General features: G+C 47.2%; 1 protein-coding gene across 4 annotated transcripts in view; it reads left to right on the forward strand.

Moving 5' to 3' along the window:
* Positions 1–21,965, forward strand: part of PITPNB (phosphatidylinositol transfer protein beta) — a 198,726-nt gene that overhangs the window by 98,329 nt on the left and 78,432 nt on the right. For all 4 annotated transcript variants that reach the window (XM_029619633.1, XM_029619634.1, XM_029619631.1 and 1 more), the window contains one exon: positions 13,220–13,303. In XM_029619633.1, coding sequence (XP_029475493.1) covers positions 13,220–13,303 — 84 coding nt within the window. The remainder of the gene's footprint in view (positions 1–13,219; positions 13,304–21,965) is intronic.

Raw genomic sequence — 21,965 nt, forward strand, 5'->3', positions numbered from 1 at the left:
ATCAAATTTGCGGATGATACAAAATTATTCAGAGTAGTTAAATCACAAGCAGATTGTGATACATTACAGGAAGACCTTGCAAGACTGGAAGACTGGGCATCCAAATGGCAGATGAAATGTAATGTGGACGTGCAGGGTGTTGCATATAGGGAAAAATAACCCTTGCTGTAGTTACACGATGTTAGGTTCCACATTAGGAGCTACCACCCAAGAAAAAGATCTAGGCATCATAGTGGATAATACTTTAAAATCGTCGGCTCACTGTGCTGCAGCAGTCAAAAAAGCAAACAGAATGTTAGGAATTATTAGGAAGGGAATGGTTAATAAAACGGAAAATGTCATAATGCCTCTATATCTCTCCATGGTGAGACCGCACCTGGAATACTGTGTACAATTCTGGTTGCCGCATCTCAAAAAAGATATAGTTGCGATGGAGAAGGTACAAAGAAGGGCAACCAAAATGATAAAGGGGATGGAACAGCTCCCCTATGAGGAAAGGGTGAAGAGGTTAGGGCTGTTCAGCTTGGAGAAGAGACGGCTGAGGGGGGATATGATAGAGGTGTTTAAAATCATGAGAGTTCTAGAACTCTCATGATGTAGATGTGAATAGGTTTTTTACTCTTTCGGATAATAGAAAGACTAGGGGGCACTCCATGAAGTTAGCAAGTAGCACATTTAAGACTAATCGGAGAAAGTTCTTTGTCACTCAACGCACAATAAAGCTCTGGAATTTGTTGCCAGAGGATGTGGTTAGTGCAGTAGTGTAGCTGGGTTCAAAAAAGGTTTGGATAAGTTCTTGGAAGAGAAGTCCATTAACGGCTATTAATCAAATTTACTTAGGGAATAGCCACTGCTATTAATTGCATCAGTGTCATGGGATCTTCTTAATGTTTGGTTAATTGCCAGGTTCTTGTGTACTGGTTTGCCCTCTGTTGGAAACAGGTTGCTGGGCTTGATGGACCTTTGGTCTGACCCAGCATGACAATTTCTTATGTTCTTATGTTCAGCATTCTTTTCTCTAACCCCCTCCCCTTCCCCCCCAAAAAAAGGAAAGGTAAAAATAGGAAGGGTGAGGACTAAAATGAAAAAAAAAAAAAAAAAAGCTCATTGGGTAGATTTTGAATTTGAATATAGGTTGATCTAGAAATCTGAAACTTGGAAGTGACATGAATGTGATTACACAGAATCTGATGGAAATGCTGGAGAGAGAGGGGAAAACAAGCATAAAATAAATTCAAAGTAGAGTTGATCATGGCATGAACAAGCTTTTCATCAACTAGGAAGATTTGCAAGAATGAACTAGTGAAGGTAACAGGATTTAGGCTATAGCATAGTGTGATATCATGAGAAACTTATACAAAATACAATAAGATGATGTATGGAAAGATGCATTTAAATATATATATATATACACATTCAGTAGCTATAGAAAGTCTGCAGCCCCTTCCAAAATGTTCACCTTTTATTGCTTTTTAGCCTGGAACTAAAATGCATTAAAACAGTATTTTTTCATGTCCAAACATTGTATCACATAACTGTGAAGTAAAAAATATTTTAGAATTCCTTTAGAAAATGAAGTGGAAATGAAAACATGGAATAGCTGGATATATGTCCACCTCCCTTGTACTTTTGTAGGAATCCTATGTCCTGTTAGCTCGAGTGTAACCAGTCTCCTTCCAAAGCATATACCAAGTTTGGGTAATTGCCAGGTTCTTGTGGCCTGGTTTGGCCTCTGTTGGAAACAGGATGCTGGGCTTGATGGACCCTTGGTCTGACCCAGCATGGCAATTTCTTATGTTCTTATGTTAATTGTTCCCACATACATTAAACTGTACTGATTCACATGTCAGGATAAATTCAGCAGTTCCTCTATGCTGGGTAATGCATTTCAAAGCAAAGATCTCACCATAGCCACCAATTTGCTATCAAAAGAACGCCTGGACAAACTTGTAGAAAGACCCAGAGCTGGGGTGGGTATAAAAGCATCGCAGTCCTTGAATATCTCTCAGAGCACGGTCAAGATAATTATTAAGAAGTAAAATGTGACTGGCAGCACCAAAACCCTATCTAGATCAGGTGATCTCTCCAAATTGCATGATCAAGCAAGAAGGAAACAGATCATAGAAGCAACCAAAAGGCCAAAGGCAACTTTGAAAGAGCTACAAGCATCTGTGTCAAAGACTGGGCTTAATGTGCATGTAACAACAAATTCCTCTGCATTCAGGCAGGCCAATCCCCACCAGTGGTTTATGCATCTCTGCCAGCAGATGGAGATGGAGTAAGAAGGTAATGTTAAGTATATATAGTCCTGTCCCAATATCAGCCCACCAGTATTCTCCATCTCCAGCAGATGGTGGAAGTGCATTTCCCTATTGGGGATTGCCTAGAGAGAAAAAAAAAAAGAAAAAAACTAGAAGGCGAAACAATTATATAGCACCGCTTGTCTCCTGAGGTGATAATGTCTGACAATGTGATGACTGTGGCCTACATCAATCTTGGCAGAACCAAGAGTCAGCAGGTATCAGATATGGGCAGAGCAACATCTTCTAGACATATCAGTCTCTCATATTGCCAGGAAGGGCAATATCAGAGCTGTCTTCCTCAGCAGGAGAAACTTGGACACAGGAGAATGGGAGCTGGTGGACGAAGCCTTTCCAATTCCTTGTGGAATGCTGGGGCCACCCATAGCTAGGCTTGTTGGCAACCTCGGACTGTGCAAAAGTTGCGCGGTTTTTCAGTCAGAGATAGGACCCGAAAGCGCTGGGCATAGACGCTTTTGTTCAGGAGTTGCCTGCTGTATGCATTCCTGTCCTGGTCTTGGACAGGTAGGATCGACCAGGAGATTGCAAATCAAACCAACACCATCCTTTTGGTGGGCCTGGAGGACATGGTATACCGATCTGCAGAGACTGCTGGTGGGCAGTCCTCTTGGAAGGATCTGTCAGGGCAGAAACCCATTCTACATGAGGATCCAAGTCTGTTTTGTCTTATGGTTTGGCCATTGAAAGGGCTTGGTGGTTGAGGCATGGCTATTTGCCTGCTGTAATTTCCACTTTACTTCGGGCCAGGAAATTTTCTACTTCTCTGGCCTGTTAGGCTTTGGAGAGTTTTCGAGGCCTGGTGTTCTGAGTGAGGTTCTCAACCTCTCAAGGTAAATATTCCATCCTGTAAGAATTCCAAAATTAAGGGATTACGTAAAAGCTTGGCTCTTAACACCTTGAAGGTTCAAGTTGCAGCCCTTACGTGATATGGGGTGGGTTTTTGTCTTCCCATCCTGATATGTCCCAGTTCTTGAAGTTAGTTGAGCATCTTCATCCTCCTTTGCAGCTTCTGTTGCCTTTGTGGGACCTTAATCTGGTCCTGGAATTCTTGATAGGTCTAGTTTTTGGCTCCTGTGTGTGGTCTTTCCTTGCAGCTGCTTAATTGAAGACAGTTTTTTCTGGTGGCAATCTGTTTGGCATGTTCGGTTCCCGAACTGCAGGCCCTTTCTTCCTGTCAGCCCTTTCTGCGTACGGCTCCAGGAGCGGTACAGCTTTGGACTGTCTTCATTTTTAGCAAAAGTGGTTTTGGAGTTTCATTTGAATCGGCCCATTTCCCTGCTTACATTGGACAGGGAGAGGGATGGAAATGAGTATAGTCTTTTGCGTCACTTGGACATCAACTGACATTTGCTGCAATACTTGGAGGTTACTAAATCTGTTCAGAAGTCTGCCTAGTTTTGCTCCATGGTGGCATTAAACAGGAGGCACTGGCAACACGGGCAACTATAGCTTGTTGGGTTAAGGAAGTCGTTTGGCCAACTATGTGACTGCTGAGATTACTTTGCTGAAACAGATTAGACTGTATTCCACGAGGGTTCAGGTGGTATCATGAGTGGCACTTCATTTGTTGTTGCCTGTCTAGATCTGCAGAGCGGCAATTGGTCATCCTTGTACACCTTTTCCAAGCATTACCGCTTGGATATTTGGGCTAGGGAGAAAGTTACGTTCGTGCTGGCGATGTTGACTGGTCTGCTGGCAGTCTCCCGCCCTCTTCGGGAGTAGCTTTGGTACATCCCACTGGGGGAGGGATAGGCCTGCTTGAATGTAGAGGAAGGAGAAATTTACTTCTTATCTGATAACTTCCTTTCCTCTAACGAGGGCAGGCCAATTCCCGACCTGCCTTTGGCTGCCGATGTTTAATTTTGGTTCGCTTTTTCTGGGCAGACATTGTAAAGTGTTATTTCTTCTGTTCGTTGAAGACTGGTAACTGGCTTATCTAGCTCCTCCGTTTAGTGAATAAGTTAATTCTTTTGGTTGAGCGCTGCTTCCTAATGGGTTGGAAGCATGAATAGTTGATTGATTATACTTGACCATGATTATTAAGAGTCTGTCCACAGTTTGGGTTTTCCAGAGAATACTGACAGGCTGATGTTGGGGTGGGACTATATAGCCACGATGTCAACTTCTTACTCTTGTTTCCGTCTGCTGGCAGAGGTGCATAATCCACTGGTGGGGATTTGCTGGGCCTCAGAGGAAAGGAAATTATCAGATAAGTAGTAATTTCTCCATCCCAATCAATCCACAATCTGTTCTTTTTGGTAGGGTGGCAAGAATGAAGCCATTGCTCAAGAAAGCCCACCATGAATCCCAGCTGAAGTATGCAAAGGAACACTCTGGAAACTTTATTCATCTGGCAAAATGTTTTGTGGTCTGCTAAAACTAAAATATATAACTTTTTGACGTGAATGCAAAGCATTACATTTACTGCAGACTAACATCGCACATCACCCAGAGAACACATCCCTACTGTAAATACTGTAAAGCATGGTGGTGGTTGAGGCACGCTATGGGGATGCTTCTTATCAGCAGAAACTGAGGCACTTGGCAGGATAAGAGCGACAATGAATGGAGAAAAATACTGAAAAGTCCTTGTGGAGCACCTGCTGTACTCTGTAAGAACGCTGAAATTGGAATGGAAGTTCACATCTTTGCATAGTAACTTCAAGAACACAGCCAAACAAAATTCCTGGAGTGGCCCAATTTGAGCTGCAACCTCAATCCACTGTGCATTAATGTTCCCCAAATAACCTGACAAAGCTTGACCAGTTTTATTAAAAAAAAAAAAAAAAAAGTTTTACATAGCAATAGCACTGGTCCAATATTGACAAATCTAGATATGCAGAGTTGAAGATCCATCCCAGCAGACTCACAACTGTAATTTCTTCCAAAGGTATTTCCACTAAGTATTGATTCAGGGGTGGAGACTTTTGCAGTCAGCTTTTAGGGGGGTTTTTTGGACCCATATATGCTTTGTCCCCTAATTAATTGTTTTTCACACTGAAAGGTGTTGAGTATAGTGTGCTGATGCATGCGCGTTTAAGGCACCAACACGATAAAACATGAAAAATGTTCAAGGAGGTGTAGACTTTCTATAGCTCTTTATATTTGTGGCTGCGTATGTATGTATAAATGTATATATGTTTGTATATATGTATATAATACACTCACACACTTAAATATAAAATAGTAACAGAGCATGCCAAATATAAAACATTTTTTAGTAAAATGAATATTTTGGTCCCTTACAGGAGCTGCTTTCATGTTAACAGCATTATAAAGTATTTCTCTGTACGCACAAACTAATATTTAAATAATCCTGACAAAACAGGAATTGGTGTCATGGCATCAAAACACCAGTGACGTCAAACAAGCTACTTGCCACCAAGATAGGAAATAATCAAGGAAATGCATCAGTGAGAGCTTTTAGCTGGAGAAAAAAATGATTGGACGTCCTGCCAGAAACAGTGGAGTTAGCGAGGGGGGGAGTGATGGGAATAGAAAAGGAGGAAATCTAGATTTAGATAGCATCTGCAGAGATGCGATGTCTAAAGCCTCTAATGAAGAATCAAGGATGTAAAGGATAGAGCAAGATACCAAGGAGTATAGCTGTATGGGGATGTGAGACTCATTTGTTGGCTAGGGTGAAGAATTTTGTGTTGGATTCTGTCAGTTGGAATAAATGCAGTGGACTTGACTGGTTGATATGAGAAGTGAATCTTTTTTTTTTTTTTTTTTTTTTTTTTAAATAGAATCTGCCCCCAACTATCATGAGTGTCAGGCAGTATACTCGGATTGGTTGGGTGTGTTTTCTCCTTTTATTTTGCAAGACTGTGTGCTAAAGTCCAAGGGATTGATAAATCTAATGTTAAACATACCCTCATCCATGATCTTTTCTCAGAACCAGACACTATTTGATCTAGAGTTCCTTTTTTTTTTTTTTTTTAAATGAGGATTATTTAGCTGATGTAAATGAATCTCCATAGTATTTGCAGTGAGAATCTAAGAAGTCTTCATTTCTCTGAGGACAAGTAGTATGGTAGTCCTCACACATGGGTGACATCATTGGATGGAGCCCGGTCCGGTCTGGAGCTTTGATCTCAAAGATTCTAGAACTTTCGAACATGAGCATGTACAGCTGTCGGTTATCATCCTAGGCAGAGTCTCTCAGTCTATTTTTTCCGTGGAGCCGTGTGGTTGCGGAAGCTGTGTCTCAGAGTATTCAGCTTTGCTCTCTTCAGTTTTTGTGATTGATTTTTTTTCTAGAGCTACAGCTGTTTTTCTTTGTTACCGTACAGTAGTTTTCTTTTTCTTTTCCTTTTTTCCTCTTTCCACTGTCTGCCAGCTGCATGATTGGCCTTAGTTGCTGTGCAGCCTGGCAGACTCTTAATACTTTCCCTTGTTAAATACTGGACCTGCAGTTTAGTATCTGCTTTTCCTTGTTCTGATTTTGTACCTTTGTCATGTGCTGGCAGGACGGACAGAATGCAGTCCATAGGTGATCCATGTAGGCCGCTGAGCCTGGGAACTCACCTGAGTTCTAACCGGGCAGGAGTTTCATGTTTCGCCGATCGATCAGCATCGATGGAGGTTTGGACAATGAAAAGATCAAGGACCACACTCTTCCTTGGGGGGTGGGAGAGCTCATCCTCCCCACATTCAAAGGAACTAGTCTCCATGGGCAGGAGCCTTAGATGACTTAGCCTCCCCTCCTGCTTGCCTGAAAGAGGGTGAGCAGGCGCCTGGGAAAGCAGCTTGCTGCAACAACTTTGCCATGCCCAATAATGGTTGCCCGTGCACATCTGTGACCAGTGCATCGATGATCTAACACGTCGATGTCAGGACTGTGTCGGGGACCAGGACTGCCATTGAGCGCCATGGTCACCCTTAACACAGTCAAGGTGCCGGGATGTCCTCAATGCCATCGAGGTGCGTGACTGCCTTTGATGTCTTAAGGGCCAAATGGGCTCCATCAAGTACCATGCACGCTTCAAGTGTGCTGGTTGGATCTTCTGTACTGTAGGCGTCTGAGTGCCTTAGATTCTTGATGTACCAGAGGAACAGCATCTACCTTAGTGTCATCAAGCGCCTTGGGCCTTGATGTGGTGGCGTAGTGGCACCAACCTCTAGTGTTGGGGACCAGGACTGCCATTGAGCGCCATGGACCCCCTTGATACGATTGAGGTGCGAATGTGGGTTTTGGACAAACTTGGTTTTGTTGAATGCCAGGGTCACCATCTACTCAAGGCACCCTGATGTGCCGAGGTATCCAAGCACAGTGGTCTGGTTACTCGAGGCTCCTTTGCGGAGTTCAAATGGGCAACCGTGCCGTCCCATCACTGGCCTACGGCTGTCGGGTGCCATGGATGCTCGTGATCTCGGGGCCCTGAGCTGCTGGGATCAGATGATGGGCATCAGAGGCCCTGCCTGGCTTCATGCACCATTGATGCTAATTAGCACTAGGGTTGCTTTTGAGGAAATCATCAGCCATACCTGCTGGTGAGGGACTTCATCGAGCTCGGACGTATAGATGAGCCAAGGGGAACAGTCAATTGGTGCTGGCAGTCATCAGTTCCTTTGGGCACTGATAAGACTTGTTGGGGCCATGTTGGGGCTGCAGAGCCTCTGCCTGCTGGCACCCCTGGCATCCTCAGTACCGTCTATCGATGCATTTGGGCACCAGGGTCTTGGTTCCGGGGGTGGCACTATATACATTTGAACTGGTCAAGATATGGTCAAGCACCTTTGAAGCCCTGTGTGCAGCATTGGTTGATACCATTGATGCGATCCATCATTGGTGTACACGAGAGTGCTCTGGGCCCCATGGGTGCTGTCACCACGGTGGGCACCAGTGGACATGGTCTGATGCCATGGGACACTACCGCAGAGCATCATGGACACCGTTGGTCGCCATGAACTTCGCTGTTGTCATTCCATGAGGGAAATAGCGGTGATCCATTCCTGACACAATTTCAAGGGCTGTGTTCAGCCTCTTGAAGCATTGTCAGGTACTAGGGGCACCATGGGGTTGGTGCTATAGAACGCCACCCACCACCATGCCATAATCAAATCCCCAGTATTACTGGGGACACAGTCGTTACACTGTTCCTATTCACTCCTTTGGGAGTTAGTGTGACAATGGAGCGCAGCATGTGCGGTCAGGTACGGCAAGGATCATCTGCTCCAAGCACCTCTGGTACTGGTAGGAGGCATTCCCTCTGTTGGTGCAGTACGCAGCCATGCCAGGGTTCTATTATTGTTGGGTCAAGATATAGAAACATAGAAATGACGGCAGAAAAAAACCAATCGGCCCATCTAGTCTGCCCGGCAAGCTTCCACACTTATTTTCCCATACTTACGTTTCACCAACCACCAACTTCAGGACTCTTGTTGGTAACTGTTTGATTCAAATTTCCTGCCATCCCCTGTCATTGATGCAGAGAGTAATGTTGGAGTTGCATCAGATATGAGCATAAGGCTTACGGTTAAGGGTTGTAACCGCCGCATCAAGGAAGTTACCCCGATGCTTGTTTACCCAGATTGCACAGATCGATGCCTTATTGGATGATGGCTGAATGTAAATCCTCTTTTCCACATTTACCCCCTGCCGTAGAAGCAGAGAACAACGCTGTGTATGCATTCAAAGTGATGTATCAGGCTTAATTGGTTTAGGGTATTAACCGCCGTAATAAGCAAGCTACTCCCAAGTTTATTTGTTTACCCAGATTGTGATGTTCAGTCCTTTTTGGTTGTTATCTGAATGCAAATCCTCTTTTCCACATTTCCATTTGCCGTTGAAGCAGAGAGCAATGTTGGCGTTGCATTAACTGTGCAAGGGATTTTTTTTTAGTAAGGGTAGTAATCACCAGGTAGCAGTTAACATTTCATCAAGTCACCCCCATGGCTCTACTCTTCCTTCCCATCCTCTAGCCTTTATGGATACACAGTGTTTATCCCATGCCGCTTAGAATTCTTTCACAGTTTGTCTTCACCACTGCCTCCGGAAGGGCATTCCAGGCATCCACCACCCTCTCCGTGAAGAAATACTTCCTGACATTAGTTCTGAGTCTTCCTCCCTGGAGCTTCAAATCGTGACCCCTAATTCTACTGATTTTTTTCCATTGTAAAAGGTTTGTTGATGACCATGAATCATTAAAACCTTTCAAGTATCTGAAAGTCTGTATCATATCGCCTCTGCTCCTCCTCTCCTCCAGGGTGTACATATTTAGGTTCTTTAATCTCTCCTCGTAAGTCATTTTATGAAGACCATCCACCTTTTTGGTCGCCCTTCTCTGGACCGCCTTCATCCTGACTCTGGCCCTTTGGAGATACGGTCTCCAGAACTGAACACAGTACTCCAGGTGGGGAATCATCACTTCCTTTCTCTTACTAGATATTCCTCTCTCTATGCAGCCCAGCATTCTTCTGGCTTTAGCTATCACCTTGTCACATTGTTTCGCCGACTTCAGATCGTTAGACACTATCACCCCAAGGTCTCTCTCCTGCTCTGTGCACATCAGTCCTTCACATCCCATCAAATACAATTCTTTCGGATTTCCACTCCCCATATGCATGACTCTGCACTTATAGAAATGAAATGACGGCAGAAGAAGACCAAATGGCCCATCCAGTGTGCCCAGCAAGCTTCACACATATTTTCTCTCATACTTATCTGTTTCTCTTAGCCCTTGGTTCTATTTCCCTTCCACCCCCACCTTTAATGTAGAGAGCAGTGATGGAGCTGCATCCAAGTGAAATATCTAGCTTGATTCGTTAGGGGTAGTAGCCGCCGCAATAAGCAAGCTGCACCCATGCTTATTTGTTTTACCCAGACTATGTTATTAGCCCTTATTGGTTGTTTTTCTTCTCCCCTGCCGTTGAAGCAGGGAGCTATGCTGGATATGCGTGACGTATAAGTCTTCTCCCATGCCGTTGAAGCAGAGAGCCATGCTGGATGTGCATCGAAAGTGAAGTATCAGGCACATTTGGTTTGGGGTAGTAACCGCCGTAACAAGCCAGCTACTCCCCGCTTTGTGAGTGCGAACCCTCTTTTCTTCTCCCCTGCTGTTGAAGCAGAGAGCTCTGCTGGATGTGTGAAGTATCAGTTTTTCTTCTCCCCTGCCGTTGAATCAGAGAACTTTGCTGTATATGCATTGAAAGTGAAGTATCAGGCTTATTTGATTTGGGGTTGTAACCGCCGTAACAAGCCAGCTACTCCCCTCTTTGTGAGTGTGAATCCTTTTTTCCACATTTCCTCTTGCTGTTGAAGCTTAGAGCGATGTTGGAGTCACAGTAAGCCTGTGTATGTTTATTTAATAAGGGTATTGACTCCAGGCAGTAGCCATCATTCTGGCGAGTCACCCACTCTTCATTGGCATTGAATCCCAGCTGCCATATCTTTGATGACTTTTCCATCTTCCTTAAGTCACGTCTCATTCTCTCCACTCCTTCCGGCATGTCCACTCTGTTGCAGATCTTAGTATCATCCGCAAAAAGACAAACCTGACCTTCTATCCCGTCTGCAATGTCGCTCACAAAGATATTGATCAGGACCGGACCCAACACCGATCCTTGTGGTACTCCGCTTAACACCTCCCCTTCCATCTCCCCCTCCTCCAGGAAGACCTTGTGAGGCTGGAAAATTGGGCATCTAAATGGCAGATGAAATGTGATGTGGACAAGTGCAAGGTGATGCATATAGGGAAAAATAACCCATGCTATAGTTACACAATGTTAGGTTCCATATTAGGTGCTACTACCCAAGAAAGAGATCTAGGCGTCATAGTGGATAACACATTGAAATCATCTGTTCAGTGTGCTGCGGCAGTCAAAAAAGCAAACAGAATGTTGGGAATTATTAGAAAGGGAATGGTGAATAAAATGGAGAATGTCATAATGCCTTTATATCGCTCCATGGTGAGACCTTGAATATTGTGTACAATTCTGGTCGCCGCATCTTAAAGTTATAATTGCGATGGAGAAGGTACAGAGAAGGGCTACCAAAATGATAAAGGGAATGGAACAGCTCCCCTGTGAGGAAAGACTAAAGAGGTTAGGACTTTTCAGCTTGGAGAAGAGACGGCTGAGGGGGGATATGATAGAGATGTTTAAAATCATGAGAGGTCTAGAACGGGTAGATGTGAATCGGTTATTTACTCTTTCGGATAATAGAAAGACTAGGGGCACTCCATGAAGTTAGCATGGGGCACATTTAAAACTAATCAGAGAAATTCTTTTTCACTCAATGCACAATTAAACTCTGGAATTTGTTGCCAGAGGATGTGGTTAGTGCAGTTATTATAGCTGTGTTTAAAAAAGGATTGGACAAGTTCTTGGACGAAAAGTCCATTTCCTGCTATTAATTAAGTTGACTTAGATAATAACCACCGCTATTACTAGCAACGGTAACGTGGAATAGACTTAGTTTTTGGGTACTTGCCAGGTTCTTATGACCTGGATTGGCCACTGTTGGAAACAGGATGCTGGGCTTGATGGACCCTTGGTCTGACCCAGTATGGCATGTTCTTATGTTCTTACCTCCATCTCCCCCTCCTCCTCCATTTGTCCTGAGGGGAAGTACAGTGGTCCCTTGAGTTACGAACTCTTTATGGTTAGTCAGTCTCTCTCCTCCGACTTTTGGCCAAGTTCTGACCAGTACTGCATTTCATTTTTCTTGTTTCACTGGATTATCTAAAGTGCCGCCTTCCTCACCTGAACTATCCTGTAGACAGGATGGCTAGTCCTGCTTTTGACAGGGTATAGTGTGGGTGGGCTTCAGGCTTAACTTATCTCCCTGTTCTGGGGTTTGGGCTAGTGATCACATTTGGGGATTGCCTTTCATCCCCTGAAACTCTTTTCTGTCCTTCGTGGTCAGCTATGTCTGGTACAGATCTGTCACAGACCCTGCTGCTGATTATTCTTCCAAGCGTTGCTTGGGTTTTTGTGCCTATCAGCCAAACATGGGGCACACTTCTGCAGGTACATTCTGTCCTTCAGATGCCAGTGGACCGCAGTTTTTCTGGAGAGCTCTTGGGCCCCAGTTGTTTTTTCAGTTGTCTTGTAACACCAAAGGAAACTGTGGTCTGCGTCCAAGAATTCTTCTCTTGTTTACATCTCTACACTTTTTTTTCCTGTATCCAAGAGGTTCTAGACCTACTGTAGTTGGGGTTTACTGAACCAAAATCCTGCTTGTAATGTTTTCCGTGATGTCAAGTATGTTTCTTGCTGGCATTTACATCGCTCCCCTGCCATAGGTGCTTCTGCTACGCATTGAGATTTTGACTCAGTCTTTTCTATGGCTTTCTCTTTGTAGAACCCAACTCTTTACCCGCCTAGATCCCTTTGTGGGTCAGCTGCATCACAGGCAAAAGGGGGAGAGGTGGTGCTTTCAGCACTGTGTGGTTTCCTGCTTTGTCCTGCTCAGACAGCCTATAGCTTGGGAATCACCAGTGTGTGAAGACTGCCATCCTGTTTGTCCTCAGAGAAAGCAGAGTTGCTTACCTGTAACAGGTGTTCTCCGAGGATAGTAGGGTGTTAGCCCTCATGAAACCCACCTGCCTCCCCTGGGAGTTGGTTTCTCCATGTATTAGCTATATCATGGACTAAGGGGACTCTGTCTAGGGGGCAGGGTGATAACTACAGCTGCACGTGCTCAATAGGGCATGTTTGAAATTTCTAGAATCTTTGAGATCAAGAGTTCAATGCCAGGCTCCATCCGATGAAGTCATCCATGTTTGAGGACTAATATCCTACTGTCCTTGAGAGAACATTTGTTATAGATAAGCAACTCTGCTTTCCTCATATAGCAGATTAAAAAATTTGTAATTGCACTACTAGATGCAGTGATTGATCTAAGGTGACATTGAAATCAAGCTGTCTTTTTCTCCCTCATCCCTCTTCAGGTTCATTGTCTAGATCCAAACATATGGAAAACTGTTGAAGTGGTCCATATTGATATTGCAGACAGAAGTCAAGTAGAACCATCAGTGAGTATATTGTAACATTTAATGTTTGTCCATTTGTCATAGTGTACATATGCACACACTTCTCTTTCTCATATCGTATGCCTGCTTTATTTGAATGTAAATTAACCATCCAATGGAAACAAGAGGAAGGTTTAAGAGTGGAAATTGTGTGGGATACAAGCTTTTAAGAATATATTTTTAAAACTCTTCAGTTTGGAAAGTGTCTATCCTTTGCCATTTCATTAAGGAAAAAAATGTCTTGTGACACAAGTTATACTTGATAGGCATATGACATCAAAATAATATTTTTATCAGTTACTATTCAGCTGGGTGTTGTGCAGTAACAAATTGTAATGTCAACTGAATATTGTTTTCAAAATGAGGATGTCAGACGATAATGTTATCTGCCAGTCACAACCAAATTGGCCTTGGCTTAAAGTATCCCATTTCTGCCTGTTTCCCACCGATGCTGTCTCATTGGCATGAGAGAAAAGCAGAAAATGTATGTGCAATATGTACAGGTACGCATGGTGTGCTTTGGTTGATAACCAGTAGTCTTCAGCTGATGTGTATAAACATTTTGAAAATATCCATTTTCTGCTGATTTTCTTTTCTTGTCTGATTATACCAATGTCAGCTCATGAAAAGCTTTGCAATCGCTGCATTTGAAGCGTGTAGTCATCTGTTTTTGTGCGAGAATGGCTGTATGTATGCATATATTTAAAATATTTGAAAGAATTCTATGCTGCACCATATGTTCTTGCTGAGCTTATAGTCCATTGCAATTTTCGAAATATTTATCAGAAGCAGCAGAGTATTCTGACAGTATTTTTCACGGAAGAGGATTAGAAATATTATTGATTTTAAAGAAAGCCATATCTACTTTGAACCCTCATTAGGGTAGTTTGTATTCCTTTTCTTTCTGACTTCAAACTTATGGCCTTTGGTAAAAGTGTGGTTGCTCACTGCTTTTTTCCCCCCCCACAGTGAATTAGATGACATGTTTTCCTCTTTAGGCTGAGCATCACGGAGTGTCTGAATTTTTCATTGTGAGTGATTTTCCTGAAATCTTTGCATACAATATGGACAGAGCTTCATCACATCCTGCTTAGATTTGTAGATTGAAGCTTTTCCACAAAACTGCATTCAAGGTCCTCCTTGGTACCTGCTTTAGAGAGCTTATAGATCCACATACTTTGTTGGCTAGCAGTCATTGGTCAACTGCGAAGCCCTAAATCAAACTGGCCTTGTGTGTATGAGAAGTCAACTTAATTCCTTGCGCCCTGCCACACCCGTTGCCTACTGCAGAAAATCAGCTTTTTGGTCCCATATTAAAATAGAGCTAGTTGGCAGGCTACCCATTTGCAAGGCGTTGCCTTGTGAATTCTTTCCTGAGAGAATTAATGATAACGTAAGAAGACTTGCCTTACTGGGTCACACCAAAGGTCCATCAAGCCCAGTATCTTGTTTCCAACAGTGGCCAAGCCAGATCACCTGGCTGGATCACAAGGGGTAGATAGATTCCAAGCTGCTTATCCCGAGATTAAGCAGTGGATTTCTGCAACTCTACCTTAATGATTAATGGCCTTTTCCTCCAGGAACTTGTCCAAACCTTTTTTAAACACAACTACACTAATAGCTTTCACCACATCCTCTGGTAACGAATTCTAGAGCTTCATTATGCATGGAGTAAAAAAATATTTACTCCTAGGACAAGCAGGATGGTAGTCCTCACGTGGGTGACATCATCAGATGGAGCCCAGCCACGGAAAACTTCGACTGGCAGACTGAGCATACCCAGCCTGCCGCTATCTGCACATCCACGTGAGGTCCCCCTTCAGTCTCTTCTTTTCCACAGGTACAGTAGCCTCGCAGGTGTGGAGCATTGTTTTGTGTTTTTCGGGATTTTTTCTTTCTGTGACAGGTCCCCCTTCACATTTGGTTCCCGGCAGGTACCCTTGGCTTTTTCCTCCACAATCCACGGTTGATTCCCAACTCCCATTTCTGGGTCCCTGTCGGTCATCTACCATGCACTGACCTCTTTTTCAATGACATTGTCAGGTTTACGACAGTGCCACCAGTGCCCGCAGACCATATCCATCACGGATCTGCATGAGGTATGCATCCTCTGCCTGGGGGCCTCGCACAACATCAGAGGGTGTCGTTTGAACGATCAAATGACTCCCAAAGGGCGTTGTGCTCGCCTGGACAAAATGGAGAAACTTTTTGGCTCTCTAAAACCGGCCACTTTGGCGTCTGTATCCTCCACGCCTAAGGAACGTGGGAAACCGTCCCCATCTCTCCTCCTGGCGGTCCCGCTCTCCAGTACCCCTAAAGATCGCGGAGAGGGAGATCGATCCTCAGTGGTCTCTCCCCTTCCCTTAATCTCGGGGTCATCATCGTCCTCAGCACAGGGGAAAGACCGTGCCGAGCGCCAGAATCCCAGGAAGCATCGACTCTAGTCACTGTCCCGACACGGTTCCAGGTTCGGAGCAACATTGGTGGCTGCCGAGCTGCCACTGAAGCAGCACTGGCCACCGGAGGCCCCATCCTCCGGTGCCCTCAGTAGCCCAAGGCGTTCCCCCCACCAGCAACTGTGCTGGGTACCGTGCCCCCTCATGGTTCCTCAGAGGGTATGCCAGGGACACGTCGTCCCCCTCCATCAGTCCTCACCACCCAGGAAAAAGTTGGACTGCAGGATGCAATTGGTGGTGCTCAAAGCGCTTCAGAGCATCGAGCTGCCGGTGCCACTGGCTCCCATACCGGTGCCCGAGCCACTGCTTTCCATGTTCTCGCCCCTGCTGGAGCATCCAAACGTTCTTGACGCCCTACCGATGCAACTGGTGCCCGAGAGGCCCCCGATGCCTCCTCGCCCACTGATGCCCTCCACCGAAGCGATCCTGATTCCCGGGTCCTCTGAAGAGGATGAGGCCTGGCGGATCGGGCGCCCATACCTGTGGTTCCCTGGGCTGGTTCCACCTGGTGTACCATGGCTGATACCCCCTCGATGCCCAAGGGCCCATCGGTGCCTCCACGGCCCTCCGTGCCTTTGGGGCCCAGGCCTGGCGCCCCTCTCACTCCCCGCCCATGGCATCCGTACCCTAGTGAGAAGGAGGGTCCCTGTGACCCGTGGGGTGATAACTCAATCGGACGCATCATCCGAGTTCTCAGACTCCCTCCCTGAGCCTTCCCCTCCGGAGGAACCACCCCCCCCCCCCCCCCCCCCCCCCCCCCCCCCCATCTTTTGCCAGCTTCATCGGAGGAGGACTCCCATCATAAGATGCTGGAGGTCCTCCAGTTTGCTCCCAAAGAGGTCGTGGCAGTGGCCTTCCACGATATCTTTAAAGAGCTCCTCCTCCGCATGTGGGAACACCCAGTGTCTGTGGTCCCGATGAACAGGAAAGCTGATGCGACTTATCTTGTTCAACAGGCAGTGGGCTTTGAACGGCAGCACTTACCCCACCAATCTGTGGTGGTGAGTCCGCACTGAAAAAGGTCAGAAGTTCCAGGACACATGCTTCTGCCCCCCCCCCCCCCCCCCCCCCCCCAAGGGCGTGAAACCCGGGAGCCCAGGAGCTCGATGACATTGGGAGAAAGATGTTTCAGGGGGCGATGCTGGTGGCCCATATTGCGGCCTACCAGTTGTACATGACGCAATATGACTGCAACTTGTGTAAGCAGGTCCAAGAGTTTGCGGAGAACCTCACCCAGCAACAGCAGGAGTCCCTGATGGCCCTTGCTATGCTGGTCCTGGAAGCAGGTAGACAGGTCAGGTCGACCTACGACGTCTTTGAGACTGCAGCGTGCCTAGCCGCAGGAACTGTCTGTGCCAGGCAGCTGGCATGGCTCAGAGCCTCTGACCTCTGCCCGGAGGTGCAGGATAGACTTGCGGCTTGTGTCCCTTACACAGGAGAGAACCTGTTCAGGGACAAGGTAACTGAAGGATCAGCATTATACTCTTCAGCAATTATCTGCCAGCCCCTCTGAGGGCCCTTCCACCGTCAGAAGGTCTTTTAGGCCGGGCCCTCGCAAGCTCTTCTACCGGCCGAGGAAATACTTCCCTCTAGCTGTCTGCACTCGGCCACCTCAACCCAGAAGCAGATAGCAGTGGGTACTGAGGCCCCTTCCAACCCCCCAGCAGACCCTGTCCGCTGGTTTTTGACTGGTGATGAAGGGGCACGAGCCAAATGCCTGTTCCATTGGCAGCAAATCCCCCAGTCGGTGGCAGGCTATTCTGCTTCGCCCACCGCTGGGAAGTGATCACTTTGGACCGTTGGGTCCTCTCCATTGTCCAACAGGGCTACTGCCTAAACTTCAGCAGGCTCCCAGAGGCTGCTCCCCCATGTCCATCGTGGGATTAGTCTGCCCATCAGGTCGTCCCCAATCGGAACTTTCCGCCCTTCTAGTGGCGGGTGCGGCTGAACCAGTTCCCCGTGAATAGTAGGGGCACAGCGTCTACTTGAGGTACTTCCTCATTCCGAAGAGGAACGAAGGCCTGCGCCCCATCCTCGACCTCAGGGCGCTGAACCATTTTCTAGTAAGAGAAAAATTCAAGATGGTCTCTGGGCACGCTGATTCTGCTCCTCTGAAGAGGATACTGGCTCTGCTCCCTCGACTTGGAGGCTTATGCCCATATTGCAGTTGTCCCCAGTCACAGGAAGTACTTCCGCTTTCTGGTGGGGATAGCAAATTTTCAATACAAAGTGCTGCCCTTTTGGCTGGCATCAGCCCCATGCGCATTCACAGAATGCTTTGGCAGTGGTGGCTGCCTTCCTCAGGTGTCGCTCGGTCCACGTCTTTCCATATCTGGACGACTGGCTGATCTGGAGCGATTCACACTCTTGGGGACCTTGAACGCTTTAGCCTTGACGGTCAACACCTTACAGACTCTGGGATTCGTTATCAACTTCCCCAAGTCACACCTCAATCCATCTCCACGGCTGGACTTCATTGGTGCCAGATTGGATACGGCACAAGTGAAAGCTTTTCTGCCCAGGGATCGAGCGGTTGCCCTCTCCTCGCTGGTTACCCTCGTTCGCAACAAAGCGACGGTAAGAGCTCGTCTGCTGCTCTGCCCGCTGGGCCATATGGCGGTCTTTGTCCACGTGACCCCCCTTGGCCCGCCTCCGCATGAGGGGACCCACAGTGGGTCTCGCGGTGTCAGTGGTGGCAGGCATCCCAGGATTTGGAAGCACCAGTGACGGTCACAGACTCTCTGTCTCTCCCTAGCCTGGTGGGAAGCCCTGTCCAATCTAGAAATAGGACTCCCATTCCTGCTCTCCCCAGGTGACCCTCAGGGGTGGGGGGCTCACACGGACGGCCTACTGGATGCCCGGAATGCCCTTCCGGAGGAAGTGGTGAAAACTAAAACTGTGAAGGATTTCAAAGGGGGAATAGGATAAACACCATGTATCCTTAAAGGCTAGAAGATGGGAATGAAGCAAAGAGCCATGGGGTTGGCTTGCTGGAATGGAGGCTACTATCTGGTGATTACTAACCTTACTCAATAAGCCTTCACACGGTTAATGCAACTCCAACATTGCTCTCTGCTTCAACGGCAAGGGGAAATGTGGAAAAGAGGATTTGCATTCAGACAACAATCAACAAGGACTGAACTACACAGTCTGGGTAAACAAATAAGCATGGGGGTAGCTGGCTTATTGCGGCAGTTACCACCCTAAACCTATTAAGCCTGATACTTCACTTTGAATGCATATACAGCATTGCTCTCTGCTTCAACGGCAGGGAGAAATGTGGAAAAGAGGATTTGCATTCAGACAACATCCAACAAGGCATGGATCTGTGCAATCTGGATAAACAAGCATCGGGGTAACTTGCTTGATGCGGCGGTTACTACCTGTAACCATTAAGCCTTATGCTCTCCTTTGATGCAACTCCATCATTACTCTCTGTATCAATGGCAGGGGGTGGCAGGAAATTTGAATCAAATAGTTACCAACAAGGGCCCTGAACTTGGTGGTTGGTGAAACAGATAAGTATAGGAAAATAAGTGTGGGAGCTTGCTGGGCAGACTGGATGGGCCGATTGGTCTTTTTCTGCCGTCGTTTCTATGTTATACTCAGGGTTTTTGGACTGCGGCCGAGTCCCATTGCCAGATAAATTTTCTGGAGTTGCGGGCGATCCGGTACGCCATGTCGGCCTTCCAGAACAGGCTCTCCTCCAAGGTCGTCCTCATCAGAATGGACAGGCCTTTCCCCTGATCCCGGGGAAAGGCCATCCAGCCTGTGATGCCTTCTCCCTTCACTGGAGACAAGGCCTCCTGTACGCATACCCCCCAATTCCACTACTCTCGAAGACTGATGAAGCTGCAAGAGGACGGGGGGGGAACCATGATTCTTGTAGCACCCTCCTGGCCAAGGCAGGTGTGGTTTCCTCTGCTCCAGGACCTGTCCATGAGCGCACAGATTCTGCTGGGCACGGCCCCGACCTCCTATCGCAGAACCAGGGTACCTTGCGCCACCCAAACCTCCAGGTCCTGGTCCTCACAGTGTGGATGATGAGCGCATGATCCTCCGGCCCCTGCAGCTCTCGGACAGGGTCTCCAGGGCCTTTATTGAATCCCGGAAACCTTACACTCGGAAGTCTTACAGCTTAAAGTGGAGGTGTTTCTCCACCTGGTGCGAGGGCCACGGACTGGACCCTTTCTCCTGCCCTTTCCCCGTCTGCTGGATTACCTGTGGCACCTGTCCAAGTCTGGCCTCCAGACCAGCTTGGTCCGATGGTCTGGCGCTTTCAGTCCAGCCATGTGGTCGAGCGCTTCATGTGGGGCCTAGTCCAACTGAACCCTCCGCTTCGCCCACCAGCAACCCCGTGGGATCTCAGCATCGTCCTGGCGAGGCCCATGTGGCATCCGTTCAAGACTCTCAAATCCTGTGACCTGATGTTCCTCTCCTGGAAAGTTATGTTCCTGGTGGCAATAACTTCCGCTCACAGGGTTAGTGAGATCCATGCCCTGGTTACGTACGCTCCCTACACGAAATTCTTCCATGATCGTGTAGTGCGCACTCATCCAAAATTTCTGCCCAAGGCAGTGACTACTTTTCACATCAACCAGTCAATCATCCTTCCCATGGCCTCATTCTCACCTGGAGAACGTGCTCTTCACACCCTGGACTGCAAGCGGGCGCTCGCTTTCTACTTGGATCGTACAGCGAGCCCCATAGGCAGCTACCCAGCTCTTTGTGTCTTTTGACACCAATAGGCTGGGAGCAGCAATGGGGAAGCAGACCCTAACCAACTGGCTAGCAGATTGCATTGCCTTCTGCTGCGAGTAGGCAGGCCTCCAACTGGCTTGCAGGGTGAAGGCTCACTCTGTGCGGGCTAAGGCGGCGTTAGTGACCCATCTGCATGCGGTTCCTGTCGCCAAAATCTGCAGGGCCGTGACCTGGAGTTCTCTCCATACATTCACATTCCACTACTGTTTCAACAAGGATAGTCGCCAGGACAGCGCTTTTGGCCAGTCTGTCCTGCGTAATCTATTGCAATCCTGAACCCAATTTTCTCATCGTGCCCTCAGTGGAGCCAGACTGTCCCTGTTTCCCACAACACCACAGTTGTGGTGTGCCGGTTGGCACCTTGTTCAGCCACTGTGGGTCTCTGTATTCACAGGGGGCAGTCTGGAGCTCTGTAATAATACTCATGTGAGGACTACCATCCTGCTTGTCCTAGGAGAAAGTGCAGTTGCTTACCTGTAACAGGTGTTCTCCTAGGACAGCAGGATGTTAGTCCTCAGGAATCCCGCCTGCCTCCCCATGATGTTGGGTTCACATTCGTTTTATTGTTTCGCTTGTATTTTTATATCCATCTGATGATGTCACCCACATGTGAGGACTAACATCCTGCTGTCCTAGGAGAACACATGTTACAGGTAAGCAACTGCGTTTTCTCTTTTTAGTTTTAAATGTATAACTTGATTGTGTGTCCCCTGGTCTTTGTACTTTTTGAAAGAGTAAACAACCGATTGTTTACTCGTTCCATTTCATTCATTATTTTATAGACCTACTAGCCGTTAAGCCCGTAACAAAGGGCCACATTAAAACAAATTTTCGGTCTGCTTTCGGACACTGCACCCGTCTATACTTCTTTTCCCTCACTCCCCCTTCCCCTCGCTCATTCACCTCAGTCACTTAACCCCCCTTCCCTCCCCTGCCCCCACTCAAACTCCCTCCCCCTCACTCTCACTCTCACCTCCCCCCTCACTCTCACCTCCCCCCTCATCCTCTATCCCACTCCCTCCCCTTCCCTCACTCTCACCTCCCCTTCCCTCAGTCACTCCGCACCCTCTCTCAATCCCATCCCTCTCTCATCCCCTCCCAGCTCATCCACACCCCTTCCCACTCCCTCTTTTTCTCTTCTGCACAACGTCTTACCCTTCCCACTCACTTATCCCTTTTCCTTCCATCCCCTCATCTTCCCTTTCCTTCCACTATCACCTCATTCACAACCCCTCCCCTCTCCCTCAGCCCCTCCCTCTTTTTCTCTTCTACAGGGCCGGCTGGGAGGGACCAGGCTAAAGGAGGGAGGCATTTGTTGACGGAACTGCAGCATGTTAACAGCCTGAGCCTGTCCCTCCCTTCCCCGGCAACGGAGGGCCAGGCTCAGGCTGTTAACATGCCTGAGGAGTCTTTTCTTGCAGCGCCTGACCACCGCGCTCATTGCCTGC

The sequence above is a fragment of the Rhinatrema bivittatum genome, chromosome 11 (genome assembly GCF_901001135.1).
Source record: "Rhinatrema bivittatum chromosome 11, aRhiBiv1.1, whole genome shotgun sequence".
Classification (NCBI taxonomy): Eukaryota; Metazoa; Chordata; class Amphibia; order Gymnophiona; family Rhinatrematidae; genus Rhinatrema; species Rhinatrema bivittatum.